The sequence below is a fragment of the Narcine bancroftii genome, chromosome 12 (genome assembly GCF_036971445.1).
Source record: "Narcine bancroftii isolate sNarBan1 chromosome 12, sNarBan1.hap1, whole genome shotgun sequence".
NCBI classification, from domain to species: Eukaryota; Metazoa; Chordata; class Chondrichthyes; order Torpediniformes; family Narcinidae; genus Narcine; species Narcine bancroftii.
The window spans coordinates 18,089,327-18,109,144 of NC_091480.1; the positions used below are offsets into that span (position 1 = coordinate 18,089,327).

The 19,818-nt window shown below is 38.6% G+C and overlaps 1 protein-coding gene across 10 annotated transcripts in view; it reads left to right on the forward strand.

The window, feature by feature from the left end:
* cpped1 (calcineurin-like phosphoesterase domain containing 1) overlaps positions 1 to 19,818 on the forward strand; it is a 195,034-nt gene that overhangs the window by 27,054 nt on the left and 148,162 nt on the right. For all 10 annotated transcript variants that reach the window (XM_069905821.1, XM_069905822.1, XM_069905820.1 and 7 more), the window contains one exon: positions 6,115 to 6,333. In XM_069905821.1, the coding sequence (XP_069761922.1) occupies positions 6,115 to 6,333 (219 nt within the window). The remainder of the gene's footprint in view (positions 1 to 6,114; positions 6,334 to 19,818) is intronic.

A 19,818-nucleotide genomic window follows, 5' to 3' on the forward strand; every position in this document is an offset into this window, starting at 1 on the left:
AATTTAGCAAGTCAATTTTTGGTGACCCTCAATTTGGCAAAATGCAGCAAGCATTTCGCTCATTAGAATTATGTAGCACGATTAGCGTAGCAGTTAATGCGATGCTTTTACAGTGCCAGCGATCTGGGTTTGAATGCGACATTGTCTGTAGTGAGTTTTTATGTTCTCCCTGTAACCGTGTGGCTTTCCTCCAGATGCTCTGTTTTCATCCCACCCTTAAATGTTCGGGGTTGTAGGTTCATTGGGGTATTTGGGGAGCGCGGGTTTGTGGGCTGGAAGGGCCTGTGACTAATCACAGAGCACCAGATGGCATAGGGATTACTTAAAGTGATAGGTGAGTGGAAAGAATCACTGGGCTAAATAGATTAAAGGGAGCATTCTTGTAAATTATTTAATGTGCATGACTGCAATCTTAGCAAATTGAAAGTACAGCTTTGGATGCCTCTCTCTTAAAGAACCAGTCACCTGCTGAAGTCAATTGGCACTTTACGTGCACAGTGAGTACAAGTACAGCTTAAACCAGTGGTTTTCAAACTGCCCCCCTAAACTCACATTCCACCTTAAGCAATTCCTATGCCATAAGTGCTCTGTGGCATGTAAGGGATTGCTCAAGGTGGTATGTGAGTGGAAAGAAAAAGGTTGAAAACCACTGTTTTAATCGTACCTAATTGACTCGTTATGTGCACTGTTTCATAACTCCAAAGGAAATGAACCAATGACAATTTTTCTCAAGCAAAATATTTTAGTAGCGATTGGATCTAGAGCAGTGGTTCTCAACCTTCCCTTCCCACTCACATACCACCTTAAGCAATCCCTTACTAATCACAGAAGTTATGGCATAAAGATTGCTTAAGGTGGAATGTGAGTTTTGGGGGGCAGTTTGAAAACCACTGGCTTAAGCGAATGGACTCTTACCAAGATGCAGAAAAGCAGAACAAAAGAAGACATTGTGGGTGTTGGTGAGGTGTTTGATTTCAGTGCATCCATGAATCTATTGTCGAACTATCTACGTCTGAATGCATTGGAAAGCACTTTGGCATTTGAGTACTCTTTACAGTAAAGATGTTAACATCAACTTGTCTAGTTTCTTTTGACAATCTCACCCTCCTCTCATCTTCATACCCCCTTCTGTCTCTCTTTTTTCCCTGTCTCCTTTCACAGAGGCAAAATCACTTCTCACCTTTCCTTTTATCATACCCAATTAACACCTTTTGGCTGTTATCTCTGGACTCTGCTGCCACCCATTCTTCTCTCTTCATCTCTCGTCTTTAATTAAGATGTCTGCCAATTTTTTTTTTCTTATACCTTGAAGAAGGGCTCAGGCCCAAAATGTCGGTAATATATCTTTACCTCCTTGTGGACGGTGCGAGTCTGGTTGAGTTCCTCCAGCATTTCATTGCATTTGTACTACCATTGCAGCATCTGCAGGCTTTCGTATTTCTCTCAGAGCTAATTATAGGCTGGTTTTTCTCAGAATAGGGAAGATCTAGTGTGGAATGGGGCGGGGCAGAGGGCAGATTTGGTCAAGAATCTGAAACAATTTTTTTGCGACAGTTAAGGCTAGCATAATAAATCTTTTTAGTGCTTCATCCAAATTGAGGCCTAGTTCTTCTTAAATGTATAATGTCAACCTTAAAATCAGAAGACAGCAATGGAACATAGAAATGAATAAATGTATTCCATTAGAAAAAAATAACATAATTTAAAAAATAACGTCACAGTATTCGAACAAATTTGGGAACCGTACATGGAACACAACAGAGAGAGCCTACCACGGACCTCCACCCCCTAAAATGACAGAATGAGAAGAAGACTAAATGAACTGACCCAGTGTGTACAAGTAGATGACACAATTTTCTTGTTTATTTTCATTGTGTAATGACGTTGTTTAATGGGTTATATGTTGAACGTTTAGTGGGTAGGGAGGGGGGTGGGAAGGAGGAGGGAAAGGGGAGAAAATGACCGTGGATATACAAGAGGGAAATGTTTGTGTGTATTTTGGTTAATATGATTCATAGTGTGAAAAATTAAAAAAAAAATCTGAAACAATAGCTCAGTCTCTTGACAAAGATGCTGCCTGATCTGCTGAGTATTTTCAACATTTTCAGATTTGGTTAGTTTAGCAAGATTGCAGACCAGACTGGTCAGATTCAGAATTGGCACTGACCTTGTTTATTCCTCAAAGCAGTAGCAAGTCTAATGGCACTGCAGCTATTTGTCAGTAAATGGCACATCCCAGGCAAGCAGCAGATCTGTGGTTGTTTAAATATCCAAATGTTACTGTAAGTTGCATTGAGCTGCTCTGCAGTGACTAACCCAAACTCGGACTTATCACCTGTGAACTTACTATGTTCACCCAGTAACCTTGTTATACAGCACAGACTTGTCATTACAACCTCAGGTGGCTTTTTAATGACATGATGTTTATTAATTGTAAGATTAATTACATTTAGGGCACAAAAGGAGGCTATTCTGACTAAACAACAGCTCTTGCAATGAACATTAATTATTTCTGATGTGAAATTTCATCTTTTCAAGTGTTGAACTACGAAAGGAATTAAAAATACCACACTTTTTAAAAAAAAAAAACTTTTTATTTTTAAAATACTTTTATTGATATTTTCCAATATGTTTTCGACCTATCTTAGAAAAATTTTGGAAGTTTTTAAACATTATCGGCGAATTTAAATTTAAAATTGGAACATAGCCCTTGTATTTCTCTTGTTGGAACATTTTGAGATGACGATGTGTTACTAACTTCAATTCAATGGCGCATTTTATCTTTTACTTCATTGATGGTCAAACATGTAATTTTGATTAAATGGAAAGATAATTTTCCACTTATACATGCACAATGGCTAAGCCAGTGGTTCTCAATCTTTTTCTTCCCACTCACATATCACTTTAAGAATCCCCATGCCATCAATGCTCTGTGATTAGAAAGGAACTGTTTAAGGTGGTATGTGAGTGGGAAGGGAAGGTTGAGAAACACTGCTCTGGACCCAATTGTTACTGAAATATTTTGCTTGAGAAAAATTGTCATTGGCCCCATTTCCTTTGGAGATGTGAAACCGTGCACATAACGAGTCAAAGAGGTACAATTAAAACTGGTTTTCAAACCTTTCTCTTTCCACTCACATACAACCTTAAGCAATCCCTTACTAATACAGAGTATCTATGGCATAGAGATTACTTAAAGTGGTATGTGAGTGGAAAGAAAAGGTTTATATCTAGTTTAAACTTGGAAAAAAATTAGATATGCAGCTAATAACATATTAAATTTCAAAGGATATGGGGTTTGTTCTTGGACGACTACCATAATCTTAAGATTCAGTGTTAAACTGGAATCTTGGCATTGTGTTGTTGCTCTTTAAGACTGTGCCACCTGGATTATTAATGTCAATCTTCAACCTTGCTTAGGGGAAAAGGTTTTGAAATTTATTTCTTCTTTTGTTTCTTTTTTGTTATGTATTATTTTAGTGTCTACAGTGACTTTGGAACTTGTATCTATGATCCATATTGTAACTCTTTTTCCAATCTTGTAGAACACTTAATAATTGTATTGTTCAATTTTTTTATTTTAAAATATCAATAAAAATAATTTTTCTTGGCTTTCATGATCCAATCTTTGGTTCCTCTTCCTTTCTCTCTGCCGAAATTTGATTTGACATTAAATTAATTGCTTTAACTCCTCTCCCTTCTTATTCCTTCCTGTGTTTATTTCCCAAGTCTGATTTCAGGAAATATCCTGACTTGTGTCCCAGTTTCCCTTGCCCTGCTGTTTGAGCAGCTGGCATTCATTGGGTAAATTATTTGGTCTATAGCTGCAAGTCCAATGAATGGCAGATGCTGTTGGAAGCCCCACTGCAGCAAATCATGACTCTTAGATGCTTTCAAACAGGAATCTAGAAGAATGTAATTACAGGTGAACGAACAATATTTTATTTAAGATTTTTAAAAATCTTTTTATCATTCTGTGTTTTATTGAACCTTAATTGCCACTTGAGGTCAGATCACTAAATTTAAAATTTGCTGGACGTTATTCTTCAAATTTGCATTGTCATGGGTAAAGGGGGTCAGTGAACTGATAGATATGGAACACTCTCAGTCTTGCTGAACTTCGATTCTTTTGAGGAAGGTTAGTTGAAATAAAAAATAGCTGAGTGGATTTGAATGCAACTGAGATGGAGATTTTAAAAAGTTACTTGCTGTCCAGTTGGTAAGGTCCTGTGTAAAATGAGTTTGGAAATTACCAACTTCTGTAGTTTATTGGTGCAATTACTAGGCTTGTATTCTCTGGAATTTAGAAGATTGAGGGGGGATCTTATAGAAACATAAAATTCTTAAGGGTTTAGACAGACTAGATGCAGGAAGGTTGTTTCCAATGCTGGGAAAACCAGAACCAGCGGCCATAGTTTAAGGGTAAGGGGGAATTTTTTTTTAGGACTAAGATAAGGAAAAATTTCTTCTCTCAGAGAGTGGTAAATGTGTCGAACTCTTTGCCACAGGAAGTAGTTGAGGCCGGTTCCCTGTCAATATTTAAGTGTAGGTTAGATTTGTCCCTTGTGGCCAAGGGGATTAGGGGGTATGGGGAGAAGGCGGGAACTGGGTACTGATCAGCCATGATCATAATGAATGGCAGTGTAGGCTTGAAGGGCCAAATGGCCTCCTCCTCCACCTATTTTCTATGTTTACTCTGCACAGTCTGGCAATAATTTTGCTGAAATCTACGCAGACACGGGGAGAATGCACCAACTCATTGCAGACATCACCGCACCGGATTAGGCTCACCGAGCTGCCCCTCTTTGTTTATTTGTACTTTAATGCAAGGATGAAGCAAGGAAATATTCTTGCAGTACCAACTAAATGTGTGTTACACTATCAACAACATGGAGGATTTTATTTGATTAGTAAGCTGCATTGTGTCTTAGTGTTCAAAGTATACAGAAAATTGAGAACATTTAGAAAGATTGGATACGATTAATATAATGTGATTGTGTACCATTGAATTAAATAAAGGATGCATGAATGTTGGACTACATTATTAAAATCTTATTTTCACACTTTGCTACCCTGCCTGACTACCATAGCTTCCCAGTTTGGCCCCTTTGTGTGTTTCTGCAGCTGTCTTAGCCCCTGTCATTAACATGCACATTCCACAACACCAGTGTGTAAATTATTCTGAATATCCAGATGTTACTGGTGAATTCTGTATTGTTGGGTTGATTACAACCCAGTGGCTGAAACATTGTTACTGAAATGGGAAAATTCCCTCTCTCACCATTACACCCAGTTATTTTCTCCCATTGTTTCCCTTTTCTGTTCCCTTCCCTTCTCTGCACCTCATTCCATCTTGACATCATTTCCCTCTCAGGTTCATTTGCTGGCTCCCGCCCAATGTACCCTAGGACTCAACATTTCTTTAGGTTGCTCATCTTTCTTCTACCCTGTGGTCCTGATACAAAATCTCGACCTGAAATGTCAGATGCTCCCTGAGTGCTGAGCTTTTTTTTTTGATTGATTGTCAGATTGACTAACTTTCTGTGCAACCCCATCTCTAACCAACCTCCTTCATGCTCACCACCCAGGTCCAGTTATGCTGCCTGAAGCTGTTGGGCACCCAAACCCCTTTAATTTTGTCCCAATTTCAAATTTTTCCATAGCACCTTCCTCTAAATCCACAGTTAAAGAAAGGTCCACGTTCACACAAAGTATGCAAGGCCATCTCTCTCTTGATACCCTGGACTTCATTACCAATTTGCTCTTATGCAAGACTGGGATGCAATTTTGAGATCTGATATTTTAGTGGGACTTTTTCAGGCATTTTAACTACTAGCTGTTAATGATTTAAGAAAGGAGCTGTCTCTTTTAAAGGACAGCAATTGGTACCAGCTGCTTTTAAGCTGTTATTTTATTGAATGAAATGATATAGAGTCGTCTTATTTTTTTCCTACTAAGCATCATCATCTTCCTTTGCTGTGTTGACTTTTATACTTGGTTGGGGTGCATTAACTCGTATAAAGGTGGTCATGTAGGTTAACTTGTCATTCTATGTATGTTTGCTTCGATGCTGAAGTCTTCCAAATACAAATGCATTGTGAACTGTTTCCACAGACACAGAAAGTGATTGGAAGGGGCCTTTCTACTTCATTCAAGGAGCAGATCCACAGTTTGGCCTAATGAAAGCTTGGAAGGTTGGAGACTGTGACAATGGAGGTGATGAATGGCAGGAAGAGATCCAGCTAACAAAGCAAGCAGTAAAGGCCATCAACGAGTTGACACTAAAACCCAAGTTTTTTTTACTCTGTGGAGATCTGATTCACGCAATGCCAGGTAATTGCTATTAACCAAACAGAGTGTTAACACTACATGTGCTTTTTCTAAAACACATAAAAGCAGAGGATAATGGAAGCGCCGAATAGGCCAGGCAGCTTTTGAGGGAAGAGATTGACTAGAATGGAATGGCTGACTATGTGAAATGTGCTGGGTCATTAGGGTTGTGATGTGCCCAACTGGAGAGAATGCTGTTTTTGGAGCTTCTGAGCTCTAAAGACCGAGAGATGCAAGTACCATATAGGTCTAAAGTGACAGACAATCAGTACCTCCGAGTCAGTCTTTTGTATTGAACAAATCTCTTCTTCAGAGTAGTGATCGCTTCACTTCCATAATATAGAAGCGAACATGTTAGGAATATCAACCTCAAGGCGATAGATTGCGCTTCCTGTGTTACGAATGACTTGCTGAAATCTGTCTTTGGGCAAATTTTCTCATACCATTTTAAAGGATTTTTTAAGCTTGCAATAATAACAGAATATTAATGACTGGATCCATCTTATAATCCATTAGTGTAACTATGGGTTGTGTTTGGGTGGTTATTCAATGAAATGAAAGAATTAAGGCAAGTGTATGCAGAGTGATATTTTGCATTTCAAATTTATTGTCATACATGACATCACATACAACCCTGAGATTCTCTTTTCCTGCAGGCACAGCAGAATTACCACTAATAGCGCAAAAAAAAACTGTACACAGTGTAAACATGTAAACAAACAATGAACTGTAAACAGTTACAGGGATAACAAAAAGAAAATCAATAAAGTACACAAGTAAGAGTTCTTCAATGAGTCTCTGATTGAGTTTATTGTTGAGGAATCTGATCTTGGAGGAGGGGTAGGAGCTGTTCCTGAACCTTGTGGAGCGAATCTTGTGGCACTTGTACCTCTTTCCTGATGGCAGCAGCGAGAACAGAGTGTGTGGTGGGTCTTTGATGATCGCTGCTGCTCTACGACGGCATCGTTCCCTGTAGATATGCTCAATAGTGGGGAGGGTTGACAGAGTTACACAGTCATGTGTAGAGCATGGGGGCTAAGAACACAGCCCTGTGGTGCCTTGGTACCGATGGAGATTGAGGAGGAGATGCTCTTACCAATCATTGACTGTGGTCTGGAGGTGAGGAAATCCAGGATCCAATTACAAAGTGGAGTGTTAACTCCCAGGTCTTGGAGTTTGCTGATCAGTTTTGAGGGAATGATGGTGTTAAATGCTGAACTGTAGTCGATAAAGACCATTCTGAAGTATTATATATGTATGGTATTGGTACTGTAGAAAACAGACATTTCTGAATTAAGGAGAAATCTGTTCATGGTCACTATGGAATGGATCTCCTGTGTAACCCAGGGAGTGCCTATACAAGTGAATTTCTAGTTCTCCTGGAAGGAGTGTTGGTAGAAAAGGGAGAATGAGCCATTTAGACGCTGAAGGATGTCTATGTGGAGGGTTTGCAGTATGGAAGCTGATTCTCTCTGCCAACTGTAAAAATGTTAGAACAACCTTGACCTTCAGTGCAGATAAGGCACAAAATATCAGCAATTTACAGTCTCTGCGAGGCTCATTCCATGAATGGCTTGGGAAAGAAATCCAAACAATTAAAATTGCTGGATATATCACATTTGAGAATAGAGGATGGTCCAAAACTGTGCCTGGAATATAAAGTATTTGATCCCTGGTGCTGACCTAAAATAATTAGAGTCCGCTTTCCACATCACTGAATTGTAGACCATGAAGAACTTGGCAGTAACATCCAGCTGTTCCACTGATAGACTTCCTATCCTTTCTCTTTTTATCCTTTCCACCTATCACTGCTCCTCCCGCTTCCCCCTCTCCCCCCAAAACACCCTCCTATTCGGCTGTCTGTCTGATTTTTTGGCAGTCCTGAAGAAGGGCTCAGGCCTGAAACTTCAACTGCCTTTTTCTTTCCTCAGATGTGGAGTTTCCCCAGCACTTCTGGGCACTGCGCGAGATGCCGACATCTGGAGATGTTTTTGTTTGCCTTCATCTGGCAAAATAAAATTTTTGCAGCAATTTGAATTGCACACCGGGTATTTGGAAAGCGTGGCAGACAAGAGGAATTCTGCAATAAGTTGCACGAGAGAGAGCAGTTTTTTATCTTTATGATACACCAATGGCATCATGAAGAAAGCCTCTAATTCCTCAGGAGTTTGAGGAGAAGCTAGTGGAGTTGTTCAAGTGAACCGGTACAGACTTGAAGGGCCGACATGGCTGTTTCCGTGCTGTAAACGGTTATATGGTTATATGGATGAAAACTGCCTAAAGGTGAAAGCAGAGAAAGAAGCAATGTTTCTGATATCTCTGGTGTAAATATTTCTAATAATGATCTAGCCTCCGCAATTTTCTGGTGTAGAGTTCCAGAAACTTACTGCCCTCTGCAAGAAGCCAAAACACAAAGTGCTACAAAGATCTGAGGATGTGACTGTAAGGTGTTAGAAATGAATAAAGGCATTTGCCAGAGGGAAAAAAAATCTTAAGGTTGAATTTTTGGAGAGTGTCTCTTAAGATCTTGTTTTGCCAGCACTGTGAGATGTTACCTTTGGCTGGTGAGTCTTAAGCCCCTTTTCCACTGGCACCCTGTCCCAGGAATTTAACTGGGAATTTACTGGGACAGGGACTTGGGGAAAAGGAACACTGAATGCCAGCATCAAATGATGTCATTTCACGCCTGGTATTAACCGCCTCTACCCCTACTCATATCCCCGGTGTTTGCTGACGTTGAAATGCTGATAAAACCAGTGAAAAAAGGACAGCAGAAAGTCACCCATTTCCAGTTGAAGTTGGAACACTCCAATCCCCAGAGATGAGTGTGTTCAGTGGAAAAGCAATTAATGTCCCAGTGAAGAGTGGCCCAGTGGAAATGGTGCAAAGAGGTTCCTATCCCAGGACATTGCACAGCCATTTAACTGGGATGCCAGTGGAAAAGGGGCTTTAAACGCAGATTGTAGTGTCAGATAAAAGATGGGACATTTGGGACTTGAGATGAGGGGACATTATTAAATGGATAGTAAATCTTTATACTGAGTGTGGTGGTATGTTCAAGGCAGACTTGTTCATATTAAGGAATTGAGAGAAAATGGGAATCTGGCTGAGTAAGTGGAGTTGAGAAGAATCTCAGGATTGTATGTGAGTCACGTATGTACTCTGACAATAAATCAGAATCTGAGGTGCAGGGGCAGCCATGAGAAGACTTTGAGGGACATATGGTCTTCTGTGTTCCCAATTCACAGGATATAATTGGCCTTATCATCTGAACATATTCTGCATTAATAAAATCAATCAAGTTTAAGAATCTGTACTTCCAAGTAATCTGCCGGTGTTGAAGTTTTTTTTTCCCCAGCCTCTTGCCTCTGACAGGTTAAGTCATTACTTGTTTGGAAGAAAATAAAACTCCTAACGAGTCATTATAGCCAACTGTTATTTTTCACCATGATTCTGCGGGAAAGGCATACACCGTTTGAGTTCATTTTGCTGTTGCTACATTGCAGCCATAACTGACAGAGGAAAACTAAATTACCAGTCTCTTGGTATGTTGGAGAGCTGGCCTATTATCTTCACCTATCCTGTCACATTCTACTTGACAGGCAAAAGATGGTGCTCGTGATTATTATTACCTGGGCTTGGGACATTGTTATTTTTCATCTGTTGCTAATTTGCGTGACTGCTGCACTTTGGCCTATATTATATATATATATATAAATAAATTTCACAGCTGTTGGATGGGGAGAGAGCTGCCTGCACTTGTGCATTAGCCATGCTGATGAATTCATCTCAGAACTTGTGAGTGCAGCACTGTGGTGCAATTGACAGAAGATGTTAATCTTCTCAATATGTAGGGTAAGGAACATTCATGCGTTCTTCTACCTTGGGAACGGAACCGCTGTGCATTTCACTCTTGTATATCATTGGAAATTCCACAAGTTGCATCATTAAGTCTGTGCCTTGTATAAAGTTAACTAAAAGCAGACACTTTTATTGTTTTTACTGAAATGCCCTTATGCTGAATTATAAACTGAACAGCTGTGGGAAGCAGTGTTCTCGTGACCTGAGATGAAGCTGTGCTCTTTCTTGTGGCAACACAGTCAGCCATGAAGTGTGCGGGGTGTCCGCATACTATAAATCTTGTATTGAACTATAATGACTGTGGGATACTGAGACTGGACGGGTAATCAATTATAACTCCTGTTGACCAAATCCCCCCATTCAATGAATATAAGCATCCTCACACCATCAACTGTATTTGATTATTGCTGGAATGAAATTGAAGATTTATTTAACCTTGAAGTGTGTGTTGTTTACAAGCATTCCAACTGCCAAAGATGATCAAAACTCATTAGACAGTGGAGAGGAGTATATCCTTCAGTTGCACAGCAGGAAGATGAATGGCTTTGTGCTGAGATTTTCTGATTGTTTTTCTGCTGTTTAAACCTGTCACTTTACTACACATTTCCACTGTCTAATTTTGTAAACTGAATTTCACATTTCAATTGGCAGGCAATCAACGATGATTCCCTCTCCGTGTAGTGACCTTGGAACATTTTTTGGTTTGTTCCTTCAGGTTCAGGTTACTGATGATGGGGTATTGAGCTCTATTTGCTTCCTTTGGCCACTCTCAACGACATAACCTTTTGCTTCTCTACATTATGTGCACAGCCTTAGAAGCCTGTCATTTTAAAGTTTATTTTCACCAATGCAATTTGTTACTTGAGGCCAATTTGTTATTTGTCCTTAATTGTCCTTATGAAGGCTCTGGTGAGCCACCCTGAAACATAGCAGTCCTGTGCTCTCTCCTTGTGTGGTTGCCAGCTATTTTAATTCCTCTCTCCACTTCTGACAAACCTATCCATCCACCTCATTCATTGTCAGGGTGAGGCCAATTCCAAACTTGAAGAACTGCATATCGTATTTTGCCTGGGCAACTTATAACCCAATGACGTGAATATTGTGTATTCTAATTTCACAAAGCACCCTCCCATCAATTCTGTTCCACTATTTCCAGATGTCCTAATCTATTGTAGTACTCGCTTTTCTCTCAACTCTATTCTCCACCCCTCTGGTCTCCTCCATCGCCTGTCATCCCTCTCTGCCTCTCCCATCTTCATTTGTCCAGTGTCTATTTCCCCTTGGCCCCTCCCCTCTCCATTTTAATTCTTGCATTCTCTCCTTCTCACCTCAGTCTTGATTAAAAGAGATTGAAGATTATCCATCTCTAGCTATAATTACTGTGATATGTGAAAACTTTGCTATTAGGCAGGAGCTGAGTTTTAATCCTTTTGCTCTGAGTAAATGGCACCTGTAAAGGTTAAAACCTTGTGCTTTTACTTCTTAGTTAATTTTGTGACTATCCCTGTAAGAAAGAATGTTGTTTGCAGTGCTACTATAGTTACTATGATGTCATATGTCATAATATCCGGGCGTACGGGGAGCTTGCTTTCAGTCTTCGAAGAACCATGGAGGAGGCGTAAGCATCGAAATACTTTGAATTCATCTTATTATTGTCTTATCATATTAATCATATTTCATTTTAATCATCTTAATTTTAGTTTAACTATTTAAAAAGAGTATCATTTATTATACAGAATGCTTTATTCACTCAAGTTATGGAAATCTTGATGTGAAGTTATGCAAAATGTTTAATCGTTATCAATGAATTAAAGCTACTTAGCTAAAAATACAAAGTTTGGTTTATTGGAGTGATTGTAATTTGGAATATCGAAGCTTATGTTTCTTAGAAGATGACATGCTTTGAAATTGGGAAATACAAGAGATTGGAAAGTGGCATCTATAGCGCCTTATCAGAGCTGACGGTACTAAGTTCTTGCATCCATAGTCCTTCATTTCTTGAGTTCTTTATCACTGGTGCATCTCACAGTCTAAGTGCAAGCTAGTCATTTTCTGTATAAAGAGTATTGAGATAAGGATCATCTCACAATGTTACTACAGCAACTGCAGTGCCAGTAACCCGGGTTCAAATTTGTAAGGAGTTCTCCCTGTGCCTGCACGGGTTTCCTCTAGGTGCTCCGGTTTCCTCCCACCCTTCAAAATGTACAGGGGTTGTAGCATAATTGAGGAATTTGGTTGACACGGGCTCATGGGCCGGAAAGGCTCGTAACTATGATATTGTCTAAATTTAAATGAAAAGAAAAATTAAATACAATCCTGAGTCTCGTTTTCAAACTTGTATTAGCATAGAGCTGGCATTGGGATCAGACTGCTAGGCCATAAAGAAGACCAAGTAATATTTAAACACAATTTTGGGACAAAATACCAGAGTTACCTGCGTATATTTGTTTGTCCAGAACCAACAGAGCATAGCAATGGTAGGCCACAGTTGTTCGTCTGGAACCAACGGTACGTTTGTAGTGGTAGATGCTATTCAATGTAACAATTTATCTGCATTTTAAGGCATGGAAAGAATTTATCCCCCCCCCTCCCCTCATTGGATGAGGGATTCACACTAGGCGGCAGACTGCTGGAGACTGGCTGAAGAGGTACCAGGTATTGGAACTGGGATGCGATAGGATGCCAGGGTTGCTGACAAAATGATGATTGTGTTGGAGGTTTGAATCTGGAGCTGCTGCTAGTTTGCACTGTGTGCCAGCTGGGGGGGGGGGGGGGGGGGGGGGGGGCGGGGGGCGGGGGGAGGCTGCGCAATTGCTGGGGGCCAATCCATAGACCCTCGGTGACTCTGAAAGGATTCTCTTTGGCTTCTCTTTCTCTGACTGTAAGAGGCACTTTAGGCAATTTCTGCCTTTGGCGAATCTGTCTGCTGTAAGGCAGACAAAAGCAAATTGCGTGTAATATTGCGTTGATTTTTATTACATGACAGTAAATGAATCTTGAAAAGCTCAAAGGTTTGAAGATTGTAAAAGAATGAGGAGGAAAATAATTTTGTAGTTTTTAAAATATGAAGGAATGAATTAATAGAGGAAATTTAACACATGATTTCAATTCAATAATGATGTGTAGAATGTGGGGAAAATTTGAAGCTTGGAAGAGACCAAGATGATGCATTCAAAGGACTAAACGGAGGATGACTGTAGAAAGACTAGCAAGTTAGGATGGCAAAATGGTGATATGGAGGGTGAAGGCTGAAGTGGTGACCTCTGAAACAACGTCTATCATTATATCTTTCCTCAACCACAGAAGTGGGAGTTTTCCAAAAAGGTGGGAGAAGCTCTCAACTATCTTGTTCTTTCTGACATAAAGGATAGAAGGCGTTTTTACAGCCTGAGTAACTATAGGTCAATCTTTCCAAAGTGTCCACTGCATAGAGATCTTGTCAAATTGTTTGCTTTTGAATAGTATTTGAAGGACTTTTTCCAGTTGGTGTGTCAATGAATGAGCATCAAAATCAGAATTACCAGCCTTCTTCCCACAGGCTGTGAATGTTGAACTGTACCCTGTAGCCAAATAAATCATCCCAAATTATTTACATATTCAGTAAAAAACCCTGGTATCCGGCAGCTATGGGGATTGGTAGATGTCGGATAAGTGTAATTTTTGGTTGCTTGAGACTTGCACTTACAATGCCTAACTAATACATCTGCATTAAGAAAAAAAAAGTTTGAAAGACAAAAATACTATACTAGGCTTACACTGAACAAACTTTACTTGCAGGAATATATAAACCTTAAAGCATTTTACTTTATTTTCAGTCACATTGTTTGAAAACATTTAACCGTCGCTCCATCTGCAGGTTCCTCCCCCTCCTATGGAGTCGTCTGAAAGATGAGCAATAACATTATAGATAATTAACTCCCCCTCCCCCAGGTTTACAGATAAGGCCTCTGACCGGAGTGACTCTTACTAAGCAGGGATAAGGAAGCCCTTCAAGAGAGTCACCCCAACAGCGTGCAACATTAACCTGCTCTTCACCCTAGGTGATACCATTACTGTTTCACACAACTTTATTTAAAGAGCTGCTGTGAGCAAAGCACAACCACTGGCTGAATGCTTCCTCTCATCTTCACCAAAGGCTTGTGTTACTTCAGAGAACATTTACTTTTACAATTTTAAACATACAGTTTTTTTAACCTATTACTGTATTATTTATTTTAATTTAATTTTTAAAATTTATTTTCCTCAATTTATTTTTTTTCCCAGTTTCTTGAATTCTGGATGCTAGGGGGTTTGCTGTATTTTAAATTGTATCGTAATTTTATGTGATTATTATGTGCCGTGTATTTTGTGTGTGTGTGTATATGTGTGCACACTGGTCCTGAGAAATGTTGTTTCATTGGTTTGTATATGTGCAGCTGGATGATAATAAACTTGAATTTTTAATGCATTGAGATTCTATGACCAGTTCCTTCATACTTACCTGACTAGCTGAGTTAACTTTACTTCATTTGTTAATTGAATGAAGATAGAAGTTGTTTGTAGCTAATAATTTTATGACACTCTGGACATTGATAATGTCAGGCAAACTTGGCAGAGGTCAAATTTTGTCTATTCAAGTGCGGCAGAGCAGAATAAATGTAACATCTACTGCTTATGTTAGTTTCTCAACATTACCATCCAAGGCAAACTTGAATAGAAATAATAGGCCTAACAATTAGTCATTAGATGCCTTAAAGGTATATCCTGTCATAATGACATTGATACTATGTAGTACTGTATATTTAGTGGGAATTTGTCCATCAATATTTACTTTGGTAAAACAATTTCCAATATATTGCAAATGCCTTTATTTAAATTAAGAAACCGAAATGAATCCAGGAGTTCTTGCAAATATAGAAGCCCTCTTGATTGTTACTGCAGAAGCTAAAACAGCATTGAATCACCATTATAATGGAGTGCAGTTTCTGCTCAAGTAAGGAATCTCGTGTTCCTCTTCTGAGGGAATATACTGAAGTTGAGAACTAGCAAATAATTTTGCCCTTAGCTTTATTTTATTACTTCATTACTTAACCTCAACAAGCTGCAAGATGGTCTCCTGAAGACAGAAATGGACTGGAGCTGAAGTATTGGGGTAACATCATGTTTATGAATGCAATTACCACAATTTTAATCTCTTCTGGGAGAGAATAAATGTATCCATGTGTTGGTGATATTTCTGAAAAAGCAATAATTGGGAAAGGATAAGAAGTTGCATTCTTATATTTTTTGTATATATTACACCCACACCCACACACAATTGCTTGAAGTTTGGAATAGGTAAGGGATTTTTTTTCTGAAATCTTTATTTTTCATTTACATCCATAACAAATTGTTTCTACATAATCATACACAATAATAAACGATGCAAAAATAATACATCATTTGATATTTTCTCCTCCCTCCCCAAAAAAGTAGAGAAAAAGAAAAAAGCCTACCTGAATTTGTCATGTATAATTTATTAATTAATTAAATTTCAAATTCACAAATATAATCTTTAATCTCTAAGTTAACTAGGGCGAGTTGGAGCAGTAGTAGTGGACGCTGTAAATGAACTTTTGCCAAAGATATCAATATATGGTTTCCAAATCTTGTAAAAAGTTTTCTGGTTGATTCCATAAATTATACATTATTTTCTCTAATGGTATGCAATTTTGTAATTCCATTTTCTATCTATTCAACCACACATCATTGTCTAATTTCCACGTTACTGCCAACATTTCTTCTTTACTGCTATTGCTACATTTAGAAATTTCCTTTGATAAATATCTAACTTTATATTATGAATATCTTCTAGAATGGGTAGGAGACTTAACAATATCCAAGGGCAGTTAAGAGTCAACTTTGGGTCAGGAGTCACAACAAAGACAGACCAAGTAAGGATGGCAAATTTCTTTCCTTGAATGATATTGGTGAACAAATATTTATTTGAAATAGTTTGTCATTATTATTAATAATAGCATTTTATTGTAGATTAATTTAAATTCCTGAATCTGGTTATTATGGGTACAGAGTACAATTTGAGCATGGTCCTCAGGTTGCTAGTTCAGTCGCTTGCTATTGTACCTTTATAAAGCATTTCAAGCAGTTGTTATATCTGACCAGACTGCAAACTAGATTAAAAAGTGTGGGTATTGTAATAATAGGATCCAAGTGTTGGAACATTGGGTGTATTCACAGAAAGCTGCACAAATAACATTGAAAGCCACACTTATTTTGGCAGGCTAATTTGGAGGGCAGTGACCAGTGTAAGATCATTCCATTAAAGCTTAAAAACAATGAATTCATTGTTTTTCTTTTCCAAACTAGACAACCAAAGAGAAATGAGAAAATGAGTGAATCAGGATGCAATTCATCATTGCTCTCAATTGATTGTGAGACAGTCTGTTAAACTCTATTTTCAGGATCCTGTAGATTATTAAAAAACATTTCTCATCACATTGTGTATGCTGCTCAATTTGCCTGTGCTTATTTGCTTGATAAAACTAAGCATTTTTACATATTTAGTGAAATGTATCCACTTCATACTCACTGAAAAAAATCTCGAGAGTACTCCACTGCTTGAGTACAGGCAATTCTGTGCTTTGATTATTTACCCTGACAGAATTTGTAAATCACTTCACAAAAAAAAGTTTGGAATAAAATTCTCTTTCAAGGAATTTGTGTGTGTGTGTGGGGTGGTGGGGGGGGGGGGTGGTGGAATAAAGTAAATATTTTATTTTTCACACTATGAACCATATTAACCAAAATACACACAAACATTTCCCTCTTGAATATACACAGTGTCATTTTCTCCCCTTTTCCCCCCTCCCTTCCCTCCCTCCTTCCCACCCCCCTCCCTACGTACTTACAATTACAATAAACCCATTAAACAATGTCATCACACAATGAAAGTAAGAAAATTGTATCGTCTACTTTTACACACTGGATCAGTTCATTTCGTCGTCTTCCCATTCTATCATTTTAGGGGATGGAGGTCCGCGGTAGGCCCTCTCTGTTGTATTCCATGTACGGTTCCCAAATTTGTTCGAATACTGTGACTTTATTTTTTAAATTATATGTTATTTTTTCTAATGGAATACATTTATTCATTTCTATGTACCATTGCTGAACTCTCAGGCCCTCTTCCGATTTCCAGGTTGACATAATACATTTTTTTGCTACAGCTAAGGCTATCATAATAAATCTTTTTTGTGCTCCATTCAAATCGAGACCAAGTTCTTTACTTATATTACTTAGAAGAAAGATCTCTGGATTTTTTGGTATGTTGCTTTTTGTGATTTTATTTAATACCTGATTTAGATCTTAAAACTTTTCCACTTTCTCACATGCCCAAATTGCATGTACTGTTTTTCCCGTTTCCTTCTTACAGCGAAAATATCCATCTGATACTGTTGGTTCCCATTTATTTAACTTTTGAGGCATGATATATAGCCTGTGTAATCAATTATATTGTATCATGCGTAACCTCGTGTTTATTGTATTTAAGAAGACCGCAGAGCCCACCTCACTGACAAAAGACAAAGGAGGAAAAACCCAACACCCAACCCCAACCAACCAATTTTCCCTTGCAACCTCTGCAACCGTGTCTGCCTGTCCCGCGTCAGACTTGTCAGCCACAAACGAGCCTGCAGCTGACGTGGACATTATCCCTCCATAAATCTTCGTCCGCGAAGCCAAGCCAAAGAAAGAAAAAAAGATAGTTCCCGAGCATAGCTTTTCCCATGTTTCATTTTTTATCTTTATGTTTAGATCTTGTTCGCACTTTTGTTTGGGTTTACAGCTTATTTCATTGTTCTCTTTCTCTTGCAGCTTGATGTACATGTTTGTTATAAATCTTTTAATTATCATTGTGTCTGTAATCATGTATTCAAAGCTGCTTCCTTCTGGTAACCTCAGCCTGCTTCCCAATTTGTCCTTCAAGTAGGTTTTCAGTTGGTGGTATGCAAACATTGTACCATGAGTTATTCCATATTTGTACTTCATTTGTTCAAATGATAATAAATTATTTCCCAAAAAACAATTTTCTATTCTTTTGATCCCTTTTCTCTCCCATTCTCTAAAGGAAAGATTATCTATGTGAAAGGGATTAGTTGATTTTTGCATTAATAATAATTTTGGTAGTTGGTAATTTATTTTCCTTTCTACGTGAATCTTCCAAATGTTGAGCAGATGGTGTAGTACTGGTGAACTTCTATGTTGCACCAGTTTTTCATCCCACTTATATAGTATATGTTCAGGTACCTTCTCCCCTAATTTATCTAGCTCAAAACTGGTCCAATCTGGTTTTTCCCTTGTTTGATAAAAATCTGATAAATATCTTAATTGTGCTGGTCTATAATAATTCTTAAAGTTTGGTAGCTGTAAGCCCCCTTGTTTGTACCATTCTGTTAATTTATCTAGCGCTATCCTCAGTTTAACCCTTTCCATAAGAATTTCCTTATTATTTTCTTTAGCTCATTGAAGAATTTCTCTGTTAAGGGAATTGGTAATGATTGAAATAGGTATTGTATCCTTGGGAAGATATTCATTTTAATGCAATTTACCCTTCCTATCAGTGTTAGTGGAAAATCTTTCCGATGTTCTAAGTCATCTTGTAATTTCTTCATTAATGGCTGATAATTTAATTTGTATAGATGGCCTAGATTATTATCTCGTCTAATACCTAGGTATTGGATGCTTGTGTTTGCCATTTAAATGGTGATTCTTTCTTAAACTTTGTGAAATCCGCATTATTCATTGGGTAGCTTTCCTTTCTTGATGCAAGTGCAGATGATGGAGCTATGTGATATGGAAAATTGCACTAACCCGATTTCTAGCTGTTCATCCCCTTTTTCCTGTAATGTGAAGAAGGTGGGGGTGGAGAGCTAGGATTGTCTGTCCCCTTTTAATTAAGAGATCATGGCCTAGAAATTTTATGGCATAGCAATCATTACATGATTGAAGATGTACTCACCAGGAAGTAAAAAGTGTGAATGATATGGGTCTCTCGGACATTCGAGTTGCTTTCAAGTGCAAGTTACAATTGCGCAATAAATAACATCATTCTAATAGTGGCAGACCTAGGGTGGCCATTCCAAAGGAGGACCTGGTCATTTGTATTTGCAATACTGTTTAAATTAAATGGTAACCTATGACCACGTCCTCCTTTGGAATGGCCACCTTCGGACCATAGCTGGGCTCTCCTTGGAGAACTGGGCATTTTGTAGCACAGCGTCATACAGGGCCCCAGTAAATTGTTTCATACTTGAATTTCTCAGGAATCACCAAATGACAAGTCAAACAAATTCCTCAAACTTCATCTCCAACCCTTCCCCACTCCAACACATCTACCTTTTTAAAAAATTCCCCCAGGTGGCCTTGGTGGACACCCCACTCTATATCCTCCACACACTCTGTACCAACACCTCAGCTTCAGTCCAGAGGCTTTCAGTCTTTGGTCTTTTCTCCCTGTCTCTGTCAGAGATACCACACATTCCTGCACTTGATGCTATTGTTTGCAGCAGCAGACTTGTAGATAAGACGAGAACTGGGCACCAATGCACCCACCTTTGTAACACACTCACTGATTACAATAGAATTTAAGGACGT